The sequence below is a fragment of the Coregonus lavaretus genome (genome assembly GCF_964263955.1).
Source record: "Coregonus lavaretus genome assembly, chromosome: 28".
Lineage (NCBI taxonomy): Eukaryota > Metazoa > Chordata > Actinopteri > Salmoniformes > Salmonidae > Coregonus > Coregonus lavaretus.
The window spans coordinates 29,596,426-29,617,844 of NC_140015.1; the positions used below are offsets into that span (position 1 = coordinate 29,596,426).

General features: G+C 43.2%; 1 protein-coding gene across 1 annotated transcript in view; it reads left to right on the top strand.

The window, feature by feature from the left end:
* Positions 1-21,419, top strand: part of LOC311104552 (rho GTPase-activating protein 17-like) — an 89,340-nt gene that overhangs the window by 57,504 nt on the left and 10,417 nt on the right. Inside the window, exons 3-9 of the mRNA XM_084146420.1 lie at positions 13,711-13,815; positions 16,018-16,094; positions 16,603-16,714; positions 16,895-16,971; positions 17,917-18,034; positions 19,319-19,387; positions 20,680-20,761. Of these exons, the coding sequence (XP_084002546.1) occupies positions 13,711-13,815; positions 16,018-16,094; positions 16,603-16,714; positions 16,895-16,971; positions 17,917-18,034; positions 19,319-19,387; positions 20,680-20,761 (640 nt within the window). The remainder of the gene's footprint in view (positions 1-13,710; positions 13,816-16,017; positions 16,095-16,602; positions 16,715-16,894; positions 16,972-17,916; positions 18,035-19,318; positions 19,388-20,679; positions 20,762-21,419) is intronic.

A 21,419-nucleotide genomic window follows, 5' to 3' on the forward strand; every position in this document is an offset into this window, starting at 1 on the left:
TGACTTGTGTTGACTGGATGGAACGTGATGACTTGTGTTGACTAGATGGAACATGTGTTGACTGAATGGAACGTGATGACTTGTGTTGACTAGATGGAACATGTGATGACTTGTGTTGACTGAATGGAACATGTGATGACTTGTGTTGACTGGATGGAACATGTGATGTCATGGGGAAAAGGTCAGATGCTGCACAAAAGAAGACCATGGTGTTGAAACCCTGGAAGTAATTTCATTTAGTGAACCTGGGATTGTTTCTTAATTCAATAATACATTGCCTTGGCAAGACAAGTTGGCTAAAGCAGAACCGTTTGTTTCAAGTCGTGTTATCACATTCACAGTCTACCTCCATCATCATAACCCCTCCTAAAAGAGTGAGACGCAACATGAGTAATTTAGTGTTGAGGGATTTTGTCAAAGTACACACAAAAAATCTTGACTCTGGTCTTGAAGCAAGGCTGTTGGCAAGGGTTTGTTGTTGGGTCTGGTTTCAGTGATGCGATGCCAGGTGCGATGTGTGGGAAAGCAGGTGACCATGTTTTTCCAATCAGAACAGACCTTGGCAACTTGTTTTACTCTGGAACACATACTGTGTCCATGCTGTGCCAGGGAGAACAACATGGCAGCTGAATGAAGTGACTGGACTCTGTAGTGTGACTGATGGATGAAGTGGTCTTTGGAGGAAAGGAGAGAGAGTGTATGTTAACTGAGAGGAGGGGAGAGAGAGAGCATGAAATAAAGTCAGTCTCCATGCTCTATTGAATAGATATGGTCTTTAAGAGAGGGAAGGAGTGTGTTAAAAGTGGAACAGAGGAAGTGAAAGAGGGAGTGTGAGTGCCAGTCAACTCTACACACCTCTCTCTCAGCTCTTCATAAAAAACAACTGAGTCACACTTTTAGGAACTGCCTTAGTGAACTATGAACCCAGGCTTGACTTAACATACACACAGTCTAAGCACCTGGTTAACAAAGTGACAGTTTATAGGGCTGAATAGACAAACAGAACAGGAATGGATAGGGATGCTGAAACTACATAGAGTTACAAGGCAGTGGACAATGTATAGAATCTGTACTTACTGGATATTGTCACGATGCACTATGGGATCTGAGGCTGACTTCATAGTCTGAGTTGAAAGGCATTTACTCTAAATAAGAGACTGCCTGTCAATAGTCTGGAATGGCTTCCTTTCCTCCACTCCTCTCCCCGTATCTTCATAATCACCAACTGAAATAACATAACAGGTAAAGTGATATGGAAAGGAAAGTGAAATCCAATCTTTCACTTATGAATGACTTGAAGGAGATACTTACTGTAAATTGAGGGTGAGTAAACTGATTACAAATATTGAAACACGTCCTAAGTCTCTGCTATGCTGACTGACTCTTCCTTGGTGAGAATGCAGTAAGAAGCTGTTTACAAGTATTGAGACACAGCCAATAACTGCCTCAAGACTCTCCCCTGGGAAGAATTCAAGAGATAGGGATTCCTTCCCCACAAGTTGTCTTTCAGCTAAACTTTGCTCCTGCAGAAGTGCACTGTGCTGCCCAAGACATTCCTACTATCTATCCCCACTGGAGTGTGCTTCACTAGTTGAATGCTAATGTCTCTGAGTGTGAGGGCAGTCCAAGTCAGGCCTATGGTTCATATCACATGGATGACACAGTCTAGTTCCAGCATTTAGTGTTCCTTTCTGGGGCCTGGTGGGATTTATACAGGCATTTTACACCCTTGAAGGGTATTGCCTGCATATACAAACATATTAGCATACACATACACATGTAGATACACACACGCAGGTATGCATACATGTACACACACACACACGTTATGTTCTTCTATCCTCGTGGGGACGTAACATTTTATTTCCATTCAAAATCATATTTTCCCTAACCCTTACCATAACCTTAACCCTAACCCGTAACGCTAAACCTAACTCCTAACCCTAACCCCTAAACCTAAAATAGCCTTTGTCCTCATGGACACACACACACACACACACACACACACACACACACACACACACACAAGCACCTTCCTAATATTGAGTTGCACCCCCCACTTTTGCCCTCAGAACAGCCTCAATTCATTGGGGCATGGACGCTACAAGGTGTCGAAAGCGTTCCACAGGGATGCTGGCCCATGTTGACTCCAATGCTTCCCACAGTTGTGTCAAGTTGGCTGTCCTTTGGGTGGTGGACCATTCTTGATACACACAGGAAACTGTTGACACTCAAACCAGTGCGCCTGGCACCTACTACCATACCCCGTTCAAATGCACTTAAATCTCTTGTCTTGCCCAGTCACCCTGTGAATGGCACACATACACAATCCATGTCTCAATTGTCTCAAGGCTTAAAAATCATTCTTTAACCTGTTTCCTCCCCTTCATCTACACTGATTGAAGTGGACTTAACAGGTGACATCAATAAGGGATCATAGCTGTCACCTGGTCAGTGTATGTCATGGAAAGAGCAGGTATTCATATTGTTTTGTACACTCAGTGCACACAGGCATGTCTATACACACATGCCTGCAATACAAACACAGGCATACACATAAACAAGAATACCATAAACAAACAGACAAACCGAGACAGATGGCAAACACATTCAATTAAATTCAACAGATACATTATAATAAACATATATAACCCACAGTTTGCTGTTTGCATTTCAAGGCGCAATGTCTGTGGGTGGATAGCTCAATATGTCAAGAGAGACCAGTTACTATGAAATGGGATGCAGACATATCTTGTAAACGTCTAGTTTACTACAGATGATTCATTGATAATGTTAGCCTTATCCATCTGGCAAGTAACCAGTTACAGTTGTGCCTGCTTGCAATGGGTTTTATTACCCAACTCCAAAAAGGATAGCCCTACCTACACCATAGGGTTTACTCTATAGATAAAGTCAAATTTTCCTTGTACTATTATGGTCTAACAAGGCAGAGCTCAATTCAATTTAATCCACTTTTTTCTTATCTCCAAGGGGTAGATATTAGCTGGGCTTGAAGTGATTGTGCAGATCACATTCAATAACATGATACATCACCAACTTTCCTAAACATGAGCCGAATGTTAGTTCAGTTTAGCCTGTTGAAATGTGACACTTTAGTTTTGCAGGACCTCTGTCTATTTAAATGCCTCAGTCCTAATCTTGTTTGGACATGTTTGTGTCAGTAACAGGAGAGCAGCTAGCCCTGTCAGACTGGCCTGTGTCTGTTGGACTGGACTGACACTTGGGAAAAAGATGCTGAGAGAGTTGAGAGAGAAAGGGAGCGAGAGAGAGATGGGTGAGGGAGAGGAGAGAGATGGGTGAGGGAGAGGAGAGAGATGGGTGAGGGAGAGGAGAGAGATGGGTGAGGGAGAGGAGAGAGATGGGTGAGGGAGAGGAGAGAGATGGGTGAGGGAGAGGAGAGAGATGGGTGAGGGAGAGGAGAGAGATGGGTGAGGGAGAGGAGAGAGATGGGTGAGGGAGAGGAGAGAGATGGGGGGTGGGAGAGAGTGAGAGAGAGGGAAGCTGTCTCTCTTAGACAACAAAGCCTAAACCCCAGAGCAGCACTGCTCTGACTCACTGCTCTGGATGTTCCATATTCCCTTTGAGCCAGGGTCAGGGGTCAACTGGCTGCTCAGTCCACTAACTGTTTTTACTGGCTACTGCTCTGGGCCGTCTGCTGGAAAAAGACGGCCACAATAATATGCCTGTAAACCTTTGAACATCCTTGCACATAATGTAGAGAGGAAGGTGGGGGTGAGGGTGGGGTCTGTGTGCGTGCATGTGCACATTTACTCCTTATTTCATCCCTTTCCAGCCTTCAAGCCAGTCTCCAGGGCAGGCTGTAATACTATATATTATTCTGAATGAGGTGGAGGGTGTCACTGTCAGACCTGGGGGTGGTTGTCAGTGGTGTAAAGTACTTAAGTAAAAATACTTGAAAGTACTACTTAAGTCGTTTTTTTGGGGTATCTGTACTTTACTGTTTATATTTTTGACTACTTTTACTTCACTACATTCCTAAAGAAAATTATGTACTTTTTACTCCATACATTTTCCATTACACCCAAAAGTACTCAAAAATGGTCTAATTCACACACTTATCAAGAGAACATCCCTGGTCAACCCTACTGCCTCTGATCTGGTGGACTCACAAAACACATACTTCATTTGTAGTGTTGGAGTGTGCCCCTAGCTATCCGTACATTTAAAAAACAAGAAAATGGTGCTGTCTGGTTTTCTTAATAGAAGGAATTTTAAATGATTTATACCTTTACTTTTACTTTTTGATACTTAATGTCAGAAGCTGATGTGGATGCGGTGTTGGAGTCAGGCGCAGGACACAGAAGCTTAGTCGAAAACGACTTTAATTGTCACAAAGACAAATACAAAATAACGGGCCTCAAAACACAGGAGGCGAGCGATTACGCAAACAGTGCGTAAAACACTAACAACTAGGAAACAAATAACATTCACCAGCGGACAGCGGACAACAACACACAACTGCAAACAAAACCAAAGGAAACTTATAGGTGACATAATCAATACATAATACGAAACAGGTGCACCAACAAGACAAAACCAAACAAACATAGAGAACATCAAGCGGTAGCAGCTAGTACTCCGGGGACGACGAACGGCGAAGCCTGCCCGAACAAGGAGGAGGAGCAGTCTCGGCGGAATTCGTGACACTTAAGTATATTTGAGCAATTACGTTTACTTTTGATACTTAAGTATCTTTAAAACCAAATACTTTTAGACTTTTACTCAAGTAGGATTTTACTGGGTGACTTTCACTTTTACTTGAGTCATTTTCTATTAAGGTATCTTCAGTGGTGTAAAGTACTTAAGTAAAAATACTTTAAAGTACTACTTAAGTAGTTTTTTGGGGTATCTGTACTATACTTTACTATTTATATTTTTGACAACTTTTACTTTTACTCCACTACATTCCTAAAGAAAATAATGTACTTTTTACTCCATACATTTTCCCTGACACCCAAAAGTACTCGTTACATTTTGAATGCTTAGCAGGACAGAAAAATGTTCCAATTCACACACTTTTCAAGAGAACATCCCTGGTTATCCCTACTGCCTCTGATCTGGCTGACTCACTAAACACAAATGCTTTGTTTGTAAATTATGTCTGAGTGTTAAAGTGTGCCCCTGGCTATCCGTAAATAAAAAAATAATAATAATTGTGCCGTCTGGTTTGCTTAATATAAGGAATTTGAAATGATTTATACTTTTACTTTTACTTTTGATACTTCAGTATATTTTAGCGATTACGTTTACTTTTGATACTTAAGTATATTTAAAACCAAATACTTTTAGACTTTTACTCAAGTAGTATTTTACTGGGTGACTTTCACTTTTAGTTGAGTCATTTTCTTTTAAGGTATCTTCACTTTTACTCAAGTATGACAATTGGGTACTTTTTCCACCACTGTCGTTCTCCGCCAACATCAAGGCGGTGACCCGCTCCTGCAGGTTCATGCTCTACAACATTCGGAGAGTGCGACCCTGCCTTACACAGGAAGCGGCGCAGGTCCTGGTCCAGGCACTTGTCATCTCCCGTCTGGACTACTGCAACTCGCTGTTGGCTGGGCTCCCTGCCTGTGCCATTAAACCCCTACAACTCATCCAGAATGCCGCAGCCCGTCTGGTGTTCAACCTTCCCAAGTTCTCTCACGTCACCCCCCTCCTCCGCACACTCCACTGGCTTCCAGTTGAAGCTCGCATCCGCTACAAGACCATGGTGCTTGCCTATGGAGCAGTGAGGGGAACGGCACCTCTGTACCTTCAGGCTCTGATCAGTCCCTACACCCAAACGAGGACATTGCGTTCATCCACCTCTGGCCTGCTGGCTCCCCTTCCTCTGCGGAAGCACAGCTCCCGCTCAGCCCAGTCAAAACTGTTCGCTGCTCTGGCACCCCAATGGTGGAACAAGCTCCCTCACGACGCCAGGACAGCGGAGTCACTCACCACCTTCCGGAGACATTTGAAACCCCACCTCTTTAAGGAATACCTGGGATAGGATAAAGTATTCCTTCTAACCCCCCCCCCCCCCCCCCCCCCCAAATTGTAAAGTGGTTATCCCACTGGCTATAGGGTGAACGCACCAATTTGCGAGTCGCTCTGGCTAAGAGCGTCTGCTAAATGACGTTAATGTGCCCTTGAGCAAGGCACTTAACCCTAATTGCTCCTGTAAGTCGCTCTGGTTAAGAGCGTCTGCTAAATGACTAAAATGTAAATGTAAATGTTGTGTTGTGTAGGGTTAGTCTGGGTATCTATCTATCCCATCCATCCATCTATCCGTCTGTCCGTCCGTCCGTCTGTCTGTCTGTCTGTCTGTCTGTCTGTCTGTCTGTCTGTCTGTCTGTCTGTCTGTCTGTCTGTCTGTCTGTCTGTCTGTCTGTCTGTCTGTCTGTCTCTTCCTGTCAGTACAAGTGCTGAATGAGACCAGTGCTTGTTTTCAGAAGTCAGTTCTCCATTGCTGTTATTGAGCTCTTTCTCTTTTGACCTTTCACTTTTTGTCTATTTCTCCTTCGCAGTCTCTATTTTACTGTCTTTCTTTCACTGTCTACTCAATGTCTGCTCACCCTCTGATTCTATCAGTTTTTCTATTGCTAACAATCTCTTTGTCAAACTCTCTCTGCCACCCTCTCCTGTTTCCACATCCCCATTAGTTCCATTCACACTTTGTGCTGCACAGCGTCTTTATATTCAATATACAGACTCATAAATAATGTCCTAAAGACTTCCATCAACAAAGGTAGTATGACCACTGAGACTGAATGTATCCACCACCACCTTCTGCCATAACTCAAGCCTGCATCCCAAATGGCACCATATTCTCTGTATAGTGTACTAGTTTTGACCACAACCCTATGGGCCTTGGACAAAGTAGTACACTATTCTGGTAAAGGGTTTGCCATTTGGGACGCAGCCCTACTCCGGCACCCTGGCACCCAGTGATGAGGGATCCAATAGAGCTGTCATACATTACAGTTATTACTAGCAGGCATGAATCACAGCCCAGGATCACTGTTACAGTGAATCAATTGGATCCAGACAGAGAGAGAGATCTTCAGGACAGCTGGCATGGAGAAGCAGCTGGAGGGAAATGCATGGGATTGAGAGAGTGGGGAGAGAGAGAGGGTGTGTGAGAGAGGTACAATAAAGGTTGGAGATACAGTCAGAGAGAGGGGTCTCTCAGCCAATGACGTGGCTGAAGAGGCAGAGCCAGCTGGGTGGTTACAGTGAAACAGGAAGAGGAAGTAAACACTTAGCACCAGACAACAACACACTCATACTGATAGTTCATCAGAATACTGTGGACTGCATAGGTAAATCACTATCCTACAGAGCCCCCTCCTTTAGTTACACGTATGTCGTTGCGTTTTCATTTGCTTGGAATATGATAGTTTGCTGACTGTAATACTTTTGCTCATAGTCCCATACAGGAACTACACTAAGAAGGCCACTGTGTGTGGACCTCATAAGCAAATCTTTATAGTTAAAACCCCCTGCTTCACCAAGACAAGCATCACGGCATTTTCACTTCCTTTTTATACAGTCGTTTAGTTTGTGGACTATAATAGTTTGTTGAATATGATGATTTCTTTACAGGCTCATACTAAAACGACATAATTTAGGGCATTCAAACTCAACTCTGGACCTCGAAGCCAGTTCCACTGCATTTTTGAATTGTTCCCCTCTAATCAGGGACTGATTTAGACCTGGGACACCAGGTGTGTGGAATTAATTATCAGGTAGAACAGAAAACCAGCAGGCCCCGGGCCTCGTAGGGTAAGAGTTGAATACCCCTGATATAGGGTATGGACCACAAAGGCACATATTTAGCCTATACTTAGATCCCCTCCGAGTCATTAACACATCCCTCATTGCATTTCCACTTCCTTTTTCAAGGTTGTGGACTGTAACAGTTTGATAAATATGATCATTTGATCAAAACCCCATACCAAAAGTATATACTGAAATAGAGCACAGTGGAGTGTGGGTGTGGACTAGAGCTGTTGCGGTGACTGTATTACCGCCACACTGGCGATCATGAGTCATGAAGGCAATCAAATTCCACGTGACCGTTTAGTCACGGTAATTAGGCTTCTCCAAGCTCTGATGCTGCTGATGGTCATTACTATCCTACCAAACTTGCTAACTGCCTGGTACTCAGCACCAGTGGCGGCTCCTGAAAAAATTCTCAGGAGGGGCAATTTTTCTGATGATTTAGGTGACCTACACACATTTAAAAAAAAGATATGTCCAGCAACAACATGAAGACAGGGGCAGCATATAAGTCAATACCAGAAGCATTTATTGACTGATCTCAAAAGTGTTGGCTTACCAGGGTTGGTGGAGCCCTCAGTTTCATCTTTGCCTCGCAAAGCTAACTCAAACACTCCGCAAAACTTCACACACTGGATTAGCCGGCTGAGGATGTGGCGGTTCTTGCTAATGTCGTAGTAAATATATTTGTTATAGTGAATATGGAATATGATATGTTGAGTAAAATGTTGTGCTAAGATCTATTTAGGTCAGGAGCTGGTTATAAGTTCTGTTCCTATCCAATAACAATGGACAAAAGGGTCCTATCTTGTCAGCCTTGTCAGCAGGTGGCCAAGGACAACACCCACGCCATAGGCCTCTCAGTTCTTCCAACTCACGAGTTCTTGCTCTGAGGACACACACACACAAACACACACACACACACATCATCACTGTTAAACACACACACACACACACACATCATCACTGTTAAACACACACACACACACACACAAAAATCCCCTCTCTTAGGCTGAACATTTGAAGACAGAGAACCCGACTCAGAGCCAATGCAACAGTGACAGTAGCCTGGAGGTGACCTCGCCCAACTCATCAGGACCAATCAGAAGATCAGAACTACTAGATTGAACCTACTTCATTTATTGCATAAAATGTCTGCACACAATGTTTCGGGGCTCTCTTCAGATAATAATAATAATAATAATAATATGCCATTTAGCAGACGCTTTTATCCAAAGCGACTTACAGTCATGCGTGCATACATTTTTGTGTATGGGTGGTCCCGGGGATCGAACCCACTACCTTGGCGTTACAAGCACCATGCTCTACCAGCTGAGCTACAGAAAGTGGATACTCATGGATGCGCATTGCAATTGTAAAATGTCAACACAATTGGAGACACCACGTCATTTTTGGAGACATGTTATTGACAGTAAACTATTGTAGATGCGACTGCTAACTAAATAAAACATTTTAGCTGGCTAGCTAATCATCTTAGCTAAATGTGGGGCAAACAATTCAGTTATTTACCGTTAATTTGAGGGATTGGGGTGAAAGAAATCGAGTTACAGTGATACTTTACGATATACTGTATTGACAATATCGCAATATTTTAGCGCTAGTTGGCTGTACCTGCACCAAAACACCATTATTGTTCCTTCATAGCTTGTTCTCAATCTTTTCACATTGGGAGCCAATTAGTTTTCAGCACTTTTATTTCCATGACTGATCAAAACTCGTTCTCATGGCTTTCTGATCCCTCTGCAACAGACATATGGTGCGCAATAAAATCACAGTATCGAATCGCAATACGTATAGAATCATGAGACTCGCAATGCTGATGCATATATCTTATCGTGAGGTTCCTGGCAATTCCCAGGCCAAGTTCATTTGCCACAACAAATCTCTTCGCTAGCAAACGCGATGTCTTCTCCAAAACGACAATGTGTCTCCAGCAATGTTTACTTTTTTGACGTTCTATGGCATCTCCACTTTCCAAGCATATATGACCACATGTAATATTTTGGTAAGTGATGCAAATAGTGAACTATGTAGGGCCAGGATGTAAAATATATGTAGCTGCAGCAATTTCTCTTATCTGATATGGTAAGTAATGGGGCTTAATTTATAGCTCCCTAAGAGTTTGACGAACGGGTCCGTGAACGCGATTCCAGATATATTTACCTCTGAATAAACTGCCTTTATTACACCATATCCACATCCAGTAAACTTGTGATTATCAACACTAACCTCATCGTTGTGGCGGCGGACAGCTAGCCTGTATCCCTCGTCATCCAGTTGAGTGAGTGGCAATGTCTTTTTTCGTTCGTACCAATTTTTGGAAAATCCTCGGGTGTAGGACTTTCCGCCTTTAGTAGAAACCTGTTGAATTATTAAATTTGGTCTGGGAGGTCCTAATTGTTTCGTTGCCAATTTATCTTAATTTGTTCGCCGACAAAAAGGAACTTCTTTCAAAGACACAATCGAGTTGGACTGAAGCCTAGCCATTTTGATAGTAGTAGTGAATTGATTGAGGCTGCTACCTGGTCTTTTCTTAGTTACGTTCATTCGTGGTTACGTTATGTATGACGAAAGCGCGTAAGTGCAAGCCCACAGACACCCATAGAGAATGTATTGAAAGCTTTGAAATGTGAAAAAAATAGATTTTACATGACAGGCTATGAGAGACTTCTGGGCGATTTTCAACCTGACTGAAATCGCCCAAAAAACGGGCGGGGCCATTTGAAGCACGACTTTAGCCTGATTTGACATTTAGTGGCTGTCAGATCAGACGTGAACACTGATAACTGCTGTTGCCGTGATATAATTTTTTATAAATTTATAAAAAAAAATTATAATTTTTTTTTTATATATATTTTTTTTATAATTGATTAGAAAAAAAATCCCTTCCTTTTCCCGTTTGGCAGTGCGTCGCCCATATCGCCCTATTGAACAAGCCGTCCCTGCTCAGCACTCTATTGTCACCTAATCAATCTGACATCAATGCAAATGTCATTGAAAATCTAATCAAACACTTCATGAGAGCCCATGAGCTCATGTTGCGCAACATTTCTATAAGCTATGCAATTGCGGGAGAAAACAGAGTGATGGCCTCTGGTCTAAGTGGTGCAGTGGTCTAAGGCACTGCATCGCAGTGCTAGCTGTGCCACTAGAGATCCTGGTTCGAATCCAGGCTCTGTCGTAGCCGGCCGCGACCGGGAGACCCATGGGGCGGCGCACAATTGGCCCAGCGTCGTCCAGGGTAGGGGAGGGAATGGCCGGCAGGGATATTGGTAGAGCATGGTGTTTGCAGCGCCAGGGTTGTGGGTTCGATTCCCATGGGGGGCCAGTATGGAAAAAAATATATAATGTATGCACTCACTAACTGTAAGTCGCTCTGGATAAGAGCGTCTGCTAAATGACTAAAATGTAATGTAAATGTAAAAAGAGGAGGATCCGATCAGCTTTCTATAGGCTAGGCCTACTATATTTATTTCACAACTTTCCTAATATTAAACAAATATTAAGCATATTGCTTATCTTTACAACAGGAGTATAGCCTACCTGGCTGGCATGAAAATGGACCACAGGAAAAGCGTCCTCCATTCGCTATTTAAGTGTAGAGATGACATTTTTTCGCCTGCCCCTGTTTTCGAGACAGGTGCATGATAATGGTCCATTCTAAATCAAAACGAATTTCACACATATATTATTTAGTATATGTAAAGACAAGATTAAATCAAGAATTGTCTGATGGGTGACAATATTAGCCTATCACTTGTGATTTATATATTATCACTTGTGAATGATGCACAGCTTAAGGCAAGAAACAATGCCTTTTTTGTGTGACTTTTTCTAATCATTACATTTACATTTTAGTCATTTAGCAGACGCTCTTATCCAGAGCGACTTATAGTTAGTGAATGCATACAGTGGGGAAAAAAAGTATTTAGTCAGCCACCAATTGTGCAAGTTCTCCCGCTTAAAAAGATGAGGCCTGTAATTTTCATCATAGGTACACGTCAACTATGACAGACAAAATGAGAAAAAAAATCCAGAAAGTGAAGATGATAGTGTGCTAGTGAAGAGGATAGTGTGCTAGTGAAGGGGATAGTGTGCTAGTGAAGGGGTTGGTGTGCTAGTGAAGGGGATAGTGTGCTAGGGAAGGGGATAGTGTGCTAGGGAAGGGGATAGTGTGCTATTGAAGGTGATAGTGTGCTATTGAAGGTAATAGTGTGCTAGTGAAGGGGATAGTGTGCTATTGAAGGTGATAGTGTGCTATTGAAGGTGATAGTGTGCTTTTGAAGAGGATAATGTGCTATTGAAGGTGATAGTGTGCTAGTGAAGGGGATAGTGTGCTAGTGAAGGGGATAGTGTGCTATTGAAGGTGATAGTGTGCTATTGAAGGTGATTGTGTGCTTTTGAAGGGGATAGTGTGCTATTGAAGGTGATAGTGTGCTATTGAAGGTGATAGTGTGCTAGTGAAGGGGATAGTGTGCTAGTAAAGGGGATAGTGTGCTATTGAAGGTGATAGTGTGCTGGTGAAGGGGATAGTGTGCTATTTAAGGTGATAGTGTGCTAGTGAAGGGGATAGTGTGCTAGTAAAGGGGATAGTGTGCTATTGAAGGTGATAGTGTGCTGGTGAAGGGGATAGTGTGCTATTGAAGGTGATAGTGTGCTAGTGAAGGGGATAGTGTGCTAGTGAAGGGGATAGTGTGCTATTGAAGGTGATAGTGTGTTATTGAAGGTGATAGTGTGCTTTTGAAGAGGATAATGTGCTATTGAAGGTGATAGTGTGCTAGTGAAGGGAATAGTGAGCTAGTGAAGGGGATAGTGTGCTTTTGAAGGGGATAGTGTGCTAGTGAAGGGGATAGTGTGCTAGTGAAGGTGATAGTGTGCTAGTGAAGGTGATAGTGTGCTTTTGAAGGTGATAGTGTGCTAGTGAAGGGTATAGTGTGATATTGAAGTTGATAGTGTGATATTGAAGTTGATAGTGTGATATTGAAGGTGATAGTGTGATATTGAAGGTGACAGTGTGATATTGAAGGTGATAGTGTGATATTGAAGGGGATAGTGTGATATTGAAGTTGATAGTGTGATATTGAAGGTGATAGTGTGATATTGAAGGGGATGGTGTGATATTGAAGATGCTGGTGTGATATTGAAGGGGATAGTGTGATATTGAAGGTGATAGTGTGATATTGAAATAATACATCAGTCTTCTGCTTTGCATTGATAGGGTCCTGGTACTAACTGTTCACTGATCTCTCTAACCTGACTTGCATAAATATTAAGATAATATAATGTAGCCTAGCTCTGCTCCCTGTAGAGAGGACTATATGTATAAATCCTGCTGGTTTTCCCTCAACAGCCCTCTATCTGTCTGTCAGAGCTGACAGTTAAGACACATCATGTAGGGCTGTGAATAACCGTGACCAGATGGTAACCAGGAGGAGCCAGTCAATCAAACCAGCTTCTTCCACTCAATCATTTCACATAACTAGGTCTATAATCATTATGCAATGGACATACAGTATATATCTATTTGAATGAAACAGAAATGCAAAAACATTGGTACAACAACCGTATAGATCAGGGGTGTCAGGAGGGTAGCTCTCCAGGAATAGGGTTAGAGTTAAAACCTACAGGAGGGTAACTTTTCAGGAACAGGTTTGGAGTTAAAATCTACAGGAGGGTGGCTCTCCAGGAACAGGGTTGGAGTTTAAACCTACAGGAGGGTAGCTCTCCAGGAACAGGGTTGGAGAGCACTGATATAGAGAAAGACTATATTGCGGTACCATTCTATTATGTGTTTTGTGATGGAGTGTGAGTGTGTTTTTGCTTATGTTCATTTGTGTTTCTTCTGACCTGCCCACCATCATGAGTGTGTATGTGTGATTGCAGATTGAGAGGCGCATGGAGCTGGTCCGTCTAGTGTCCCACAACGCACACAAGAGACTGGTCACCTGTCTACAGGGTCACATCGGAACAGACGCAGAAAAGAGACACGTAAGGACAATCTCCTTCTCTACCTCCTCATCCTCTTCTATCTCTCCTTCTCACCCTCTCCTCTTCTATCTCTCCTTCTCACCCTCTCCTCTTCTATCACTCCTTCTCACCCTCTCCTCTTCTATCTCTCCTTCTCACCCTCTCCTCTTCTATCTCTCCTTCTCACCCTCTCCTCTTCTATCTCTCCTTCTCACCCTCTCCTCTTCTATCTCTCCTTCTCACCCTCTCCTCTTCTATCACTCCTTCTCACCCTCTCCTCTTCTATCTCTCCTTCTCTACCTCTCCTCTTCTATCTCTCCTTCTCACCCTCTCCTCTTCTATCTCTCCTTCTCACCCTCTCCTCTTCTATCACTCCTTCTCACCCTCTCCTCTTCTATCTCTCCTTCTCTACCTCTCCTCTTCTATCTCTCCTTCTCACCCTCTCCTCTTCTATCTCTCCTTCTCTACCTCTCCTCTTCTATCACTCCTTCTCTACCTCTCCTCTTCTATCTCTCCTTCTCACCCTCTCCTCTTCTATCTCTCCTTCTCACCCTCTCCTCTTCTATCTCTCCTTCTCACCCTCTCCTCTTCTATCACTCATTCTCACCCTCTCCTCTTCTATCTCTCCTTCTCACCCTCTCCTCTTCTATCACTCCTTCTCACCCTCTCCTCTTCTATCACTCCTTCTCTACCTCTCCTCTTCTATCTCTCCTTCTCACCCTCTCCTCTTCTATCTCTCCTTCTCTACCTCTCCTCTTCTATCTCTCCTTCTCTACCTCTCCTCTTCTATCTCTCCTTCTCTACCTCTCCTCTTCTATCTCTCCTTCTCTACCTCTCCTCTTCTATCACTCCTTCTCACCCTCTCCTCTTCTATCTCTCCTTCTCACCCTCTCCTCTTCTATCTCTCCTTCTCACCCTCTCCTCTTCTATCTCTCCTTCTCACCCTCTCCTCTTCTATCACTCCTTCTCACCCTCTCCTCTTCTATCTCTCCTTCTCACCCTCTCCTCTTCTATCTCTCCTTCTCACCCTCTCCTCTTCTATCTCTCCTTCTCTACCTCTCCTCTTCTATCACTCCTTCTCACCCTCTCCTCTTCTATCTCTCCTTCTCACCCTCTCCTCTTCTATCTCTCCTTCTCTACCTCTCCTCTTCTATCACTCCTTCTCACCCTCTCCTCTTCTCTCTCCTTCTCACCCTCTCCTCTTCTATCTCTCCTTCTCTACCTCTCCTCTTCTATCTCTCCTTCTCACCCTCTCCTCTTCTATCACTCCTTCTCACCATCTCCTCTTCTATCTCTCCTTCTCACCATCTCCTCTTCTATCTCTCCTTCTCACCCTCTCCTCTTCTATCTCTCCTTCTCTACCTCTCCTCTTCTATCTCTCCTTCTCACCCTCTCCTCTTCTATCTCTCCTTCTCACCCTCTCCTCTTCTATCTCTCCTTCTCACCATCTCCTCTTCTATCTCTCCTTCTCACCATCTCCTCTTCTATCTCTCCTTCTCACCCTCTCCTCTTCTCAGGGAGATGTGTTGTGAACAGCTCTTACCTCTAACTCAGACATCCACGTTAACCACATACTAATGTCAATGAAAGATGTGCAATTACTGTAATTTGAGTTATTTCAAGTTAGGTTTGGAGCACTAGAGAAAGGAGACTGAGACAAGTTAGACATCATCGCAATGAGTGATGTTAGCAATGTTCTCTCTCCTCTGCAATCACAACACAACATCTCTCACGAAATAACAGAGGATAGACTCAGTGGACAGACATGTGAAGTAGGCCTCTCTCCAAACCCTCCACTATCTTTCCAAAATACTGTTAGCCAGACCCGCCCCAGTGATGCAACATTACTGATATGACTGTCAATTCCCTGTCATTACTTTCACTCCAGAATTGTCCTCTTATCTCGTGTTCGAAACATAATTTTTTTATCGTCCAACATTTTTGCTTTGACTTGAGAAAGACAGCTACTCATGGTTCTTCAGAAGACCTAAGATGATAAAATATCTCATGGACAGGTACGGCTGAGAGTTTCTGTTTAGAGGCGTGTTCACTTCACTAGTCTCATTAGTACAAACATGTATCCCTACAGAAGTTAATAGAGCATCTGACGCATTACACAATATTTTTGTTCTAGGTGTCCGAGATGAAAGATGATACAGTAACATGTCTTGTGTTGAGCAATTTAACTACAAATCCCATGATGCCTTGTGTTTCCTGCCACAGAAAAAGCTCCCTCTGTCAGCGCTGTCCCAGGCCATGCAGGATGGAGGAAGCCAGCTGGGGGAGGAAACACTGATTGGGTGAGTGTGGAGCAATGACTGCAGACGTATATGGGGCCGGTTTCCCAGGTACAATGGAGATCCTCCATGGTTCTCAGTCCAAGACTAGGCTACATCTGTATTTGGGAAACCAGCCAATGATATCTATTGTTTGGACATGTTGAACATGCAGATTCAGAAATATTCCGTTGAGAAAGTTAGTCCATAAGCACAGAATATGAACAGATCCCAGGACTAAGCTAGTGAGAGTTATACAGGGATGGATATGGATGCTTAAAAGGCCTTTAATGTGTTTGTGGTATTCCTACAGTACCTATTACTCTCAGCTTTAGGAATGATAATGCAGTGATAACGTTGTCTCTCTCTCTCTGTCCTCTTTCTCTCTGTTTATCTGTGTATATGTGTGTGTTTACGTGTGCTTGTGTGCATGCATGTCTCTGTGTGTGTCTGTGTGTCTTTCTCTATATCTCTCTGTGTGTGTGTGTGTGTGTGTGTGTGTGTGTGTGTGTGTGTGTGTGTGTGTTGGCAGTAAGATGATGGATGTGTGTGGGGAGGCAGAGAACAGACTAGCGTCTGAGCTGATGCAACACGAGGTCCAGCTAGAGAGAGAGATCCTGGAACCTCTCAACCAGCTAGCAGAGGTGACCACCAACACTCTCCATATCTTATCCTGGCATTGATAACACTGAGCATGTCAATGGTGATCAAGTAATACAGATCCCAAGGTCATTTCACCTTGCTTCTGTTTTAATACAGTACTGTTTTACTACATAATACATGTTTTCACTACAATAAAACGTGTTACTCCCATACCTGCCCAGGTGGACATTCCCAACATCCTGAAACAGAGGAAACAGCTGGCTAAGCTAGTCCTAGACTATGACTCAGCCAGAGCCAGGTACTGTACTACAACCCCAGAGCCAGGTACTGGACTAGAACCCCAGAGCCAGGTACTGGACTAGAACCCCAGAGCCAGGTACTGGACTAGAACCCCAGAGCCAGGTACTGCAATAGAACCCCAGAGCCAGGTACTGGACTAGAACCCCAGAGCCAGGTACTGGACTAGAACCCCCGAGCCAGGTACTGGACTAGAACCCCAGAGCCAGGTACTGGACTAGAACCCCAGAGCCAGGTACTGGACTAGAACCCCAGAGCCAGGTACTCGAATAGAACCCCAGAGCCAGGTACTGTACTACAACCCCAGAGTCAGGTACTGGACTAGAACCCCAGAGCCAGGTACTGGACTAGAACCCCAGAGCCAGGTACTGGACTAGAACCCCAGAGCCAGGTACTGTAATAGAACCCCAGAGCCAGGTACTGGACTAGAACCCCAGAGCCAGGTACTGGACTAGAACCCCAGAGCCAGGTACTGTAATAGAACCCCAGAGCCAGGTACTGGACTAGAACCCCAGAGCCAGGTACTGTACTAGAACCCCAGAGCCAGGTACTGGACTAGAACCCCAGAGCCAGGTACTGGACCAGAACCCCAGAGCCAGGTACTGTACTAGAACCCCAGAGCCAGGTACTGGACTAGAACCCCAGAGCCAGGTACTGGACTAGAACCCCAGAGCCAGGTACTGTAATAGAACCCCAGAGCCAGGTACTGTACTAGAACCCCAGAGCCAGGTACTGTACTAGAACCCCAGAGCCAGGTACTGGACTAGAACCCCAGAGCCAGGTTCTGGATTGAACCCCAGAGCCAGGTACTGGACTAGAACCCCAATCATAAGGCTATGCCAAATACACATTGTATGTGCATTTTTCAAGTTAAGATTTGACTCTATGTGCACACGTAGATGAGACAAAGTTCCAAATCTCCATAATATATATTTTTTTGCTCCAGGTGGTCGCAGGCAAGCAAGTCTATTCACTTTTCCACCAACAACCAGGCCACGGCCGCCAAGGCTGAGACTCTCAAAGACGAGATGGACGAGGCCCTGAACAAAGTGGAGATGTGCAAAGTAGGTAGTGGTTTTTACAGATTGATTCGCCATATCAAGTGTCTCCGCTGAAATGTTCAATTTTATAGCGTATTGAACTTATATTATTTATCATTTAAGGGAGAATGATATATATATATTGGCACCAAATGTGCACATACAACAGAGGATGTAATTGGTGGGCAAAGTGGTAGAAACAGGTTTCCAGGGCATTTTGCAGGTTTCCAGCACTATGAAAAACCTCTCAGTAAAAAGGGAAGTCTAGGGACAGTACAGGGCAGCATGAGAGCACACACCTGGTATTCCCAGTATTCCTAGATGACCTTGGGAAGTTGGGAATACCTTCCTGCTCTAATGACTGAAGGTAAATTTGAAAAATGGCGGCACATTCCAGCTAAGGCTTCTTAATCATGACAGGATCATATCTGATGACCTGGCTGAACAGAGGGTTATTGTGACAGAGCCTGACATACATGTTATTAGGGCTATGTTATTAAAGGGTTGTGACTGTGCTGTCAGTTACCTATACATGCTATTCATATTGTTAGGTTCTAAGTTCTGGTTCAATAATCCAGACAGATACCAAAGAAAGCTCAGGCTAGATTTATTAACCACACTGGGTGTTGCAGCTTCAAGACAAGATACAACTTCACAAGCACATATATCTATAACCTCCGACTAGGCCCCCCTTCCCAAACAGAACCCCCTGGGCTGGGCAGGTGGTGTTATCGACCCAGCTTGAGTCCGGTACTCCTCCACGCCTCTCACAGGACTTCTTATCAGTCAGGAGAGGCCTTCAGTTATAGGGAGTGCACATTCTTGCAGTCTACCGCGGTCCACTAGATAATTACTCTTCTCATACACAAAGAGCTTAAACCTAACACTACTTTTCATCCCTAAGAATATATATATGCTGTATCCTCATATTAAAAGGATATAGTGGTATAAAACAGTAAAGATATTAGACAGTGTTATAGAACAGTAATTACGATCTACCAGCTCTAACTACAAACAATTGTCTCCTATTCAACCCTTATGGAAGCATTCTTGCCCTCAGAGACAGGCCCTTTGTACTTTCCCTCTGCCCAAATACAATGGACATAGATTATTCCATCTAACCCATGGCACAATAATTACTACTGCTAGGCTCATTTTACAATTATATTAAAATGGGCTCAAGTCCATATGCAACAATATTATTAATGCATATTTCACTGGGTGATTGGGTAAAAAGCGGGTTGAAAATTGAAGTCTACACCACATTTGGAGGGACAAAATGCTAATGTTCACGTCTTCCTTCCTAAGGACCAGCTGTCTGCTGACATGTATAACTTCTCCTCCAAGGAGGGAAACTACGCCCGCTACTATGTCATTGTGAGTATTCTTCATCCTGACTATATCATAAGCTCATCATCATCATCATTTCATTCAGATCACATTTGACCCACAATATCTCATGAGTTGAAATGTTATGTTAAGAGTGGGGTAGTATTGGATTGAATAACGTTCTTGTCCCACAGGGAATTTAAGGTGTGGCATTTGGAATAAATTGAAGGCACAATACGTGATACAATATAAATGTGTGTGATACCATGTGAATGTGTGTGATACCATGTGAATGTGTTTGATGCCATGTGAATGTGTGTGATACCATGTGAATGTGTGTGATGCCATTGAATGTGTGTGATACCATGTAAATGTGTTTGATACCATGTGAATGTGTGTGATACCATGTAAATGTGTGTGATGCCATGTGAATGTGTGTGATATTATTTATTATTATTATACCATGTGAATGTGTGTGATACCATGTGAATGTGTGTGATACCATGTAAATGTGTGTGATGCCATGTGAATGTGTGTGATACCATGTAAATGTGTGTGATGCCATGTGAATGTGTGTGATACCATGTGAATGTGTGTGATACCATGTGAATGTGTGTGATACCATGTAAATGTGTGTGATACCATGTGAATGTGTGTGATACCATGTAAATGTGTGTGATACCATGTGAATGTGTGTGATACCATGTAAATGTGTGTGATACCATGTGAATGTGTGTGATACCATGTAAATATGTGTGATGCCATGTGAATGTGTGTGATACCATGTAAATGTGTGTGATGCCATGTGAATGTGTGTGATACCATGTGAATGTGTGTGATACCATGTGAATGTGTGTGATACCATGTGAATGTGTGTGATACCATGTGAATGTGTGTGATACCATGTGAATGTGTGTGATACCATGTAAATGTGTGTGATACCATGTAAATGTGTGTGATGCCATGTGAATGTGTGTGATACCATGTAAATGTGTGTGATGCCATGTGAATGTGTGTGATACCATGTAAATGTGTGTGATACCATGTGAATGTGTGTGATACCATGTGAATGTGTGTGATGCCATGTGAATGTGTGTGATACCATGTGAATGTGTGTGATGCCATGTAAATGTGTGTGATACCATGTAAATGTGTGTGATGCCATGTGAATGTGTGTGATGCCATGTGAATGTGTGTGATGCCATGTGAATGTGTGTGATACCATGTGAATGTGTGTGATACCATGTGAATGTGTGTGATACCATGTGAATGTGTGTGATGCCATGTGAATGTGTGTGATACCATGTGAATGTGTGTGATGCCATGTGAATGTGTTTCAGTTGGTAGAGGCCCAGGCCGACTACCACAGGAGGTCTCTGGCTGCTCTGGAAGGAGTCCTGCCGACCATACAGGCACAGAAAGGTAAAGGAAACCTTAATGAATCAAAACCTGTTAACACAATTTTCTTGATAAAAGAATGCACATTTCAATTAATATGCTCAAGAGACTAAGGTAAAAAATCAAATAATAATAATAAATTAAACTGAATGTTGATTCATAATGCTTTCTCACTGCATGCAATGAATGTTCTGACTGCATCACCTTGGTCAGATATGTTTTACCTCTAATCAACAGTCTCTTTCATTTCAAAGCCAGTATTCACAAAGCACAGCCAACTATTCATGTAATGTTAAGTAGGAAACGGAGTCTGGTAAAGGTTTGTTATAAAAATAGAAAATCTCAAGTGACATAACTGACGTCAGTTTGTTAAGTCTTGGCACTTCATTGCCTTAGCAGTAAAACAAAGCGGTGCTAATGAGCAGTCTTTCTCGGACTTAATGAAATAGGAATTGGATTGAATCAGGTTCAATTTGATTTGAGTGAAAACGGCTCTATTGTCTTAAAAACATCTACAGTCACATCTTGACCCGTAACTCCCCTGTCCATATAAAGCTGATTCATTATGAACTAAAAGGCTAAACAGATCCTTGATCAGCAGTCCTATTCTGAGCGCGTTTTGAATAGAGGCCCTGGTCTCACTCTGGATCAGATCAATTCATTACATGCTAAGATGAAGTTG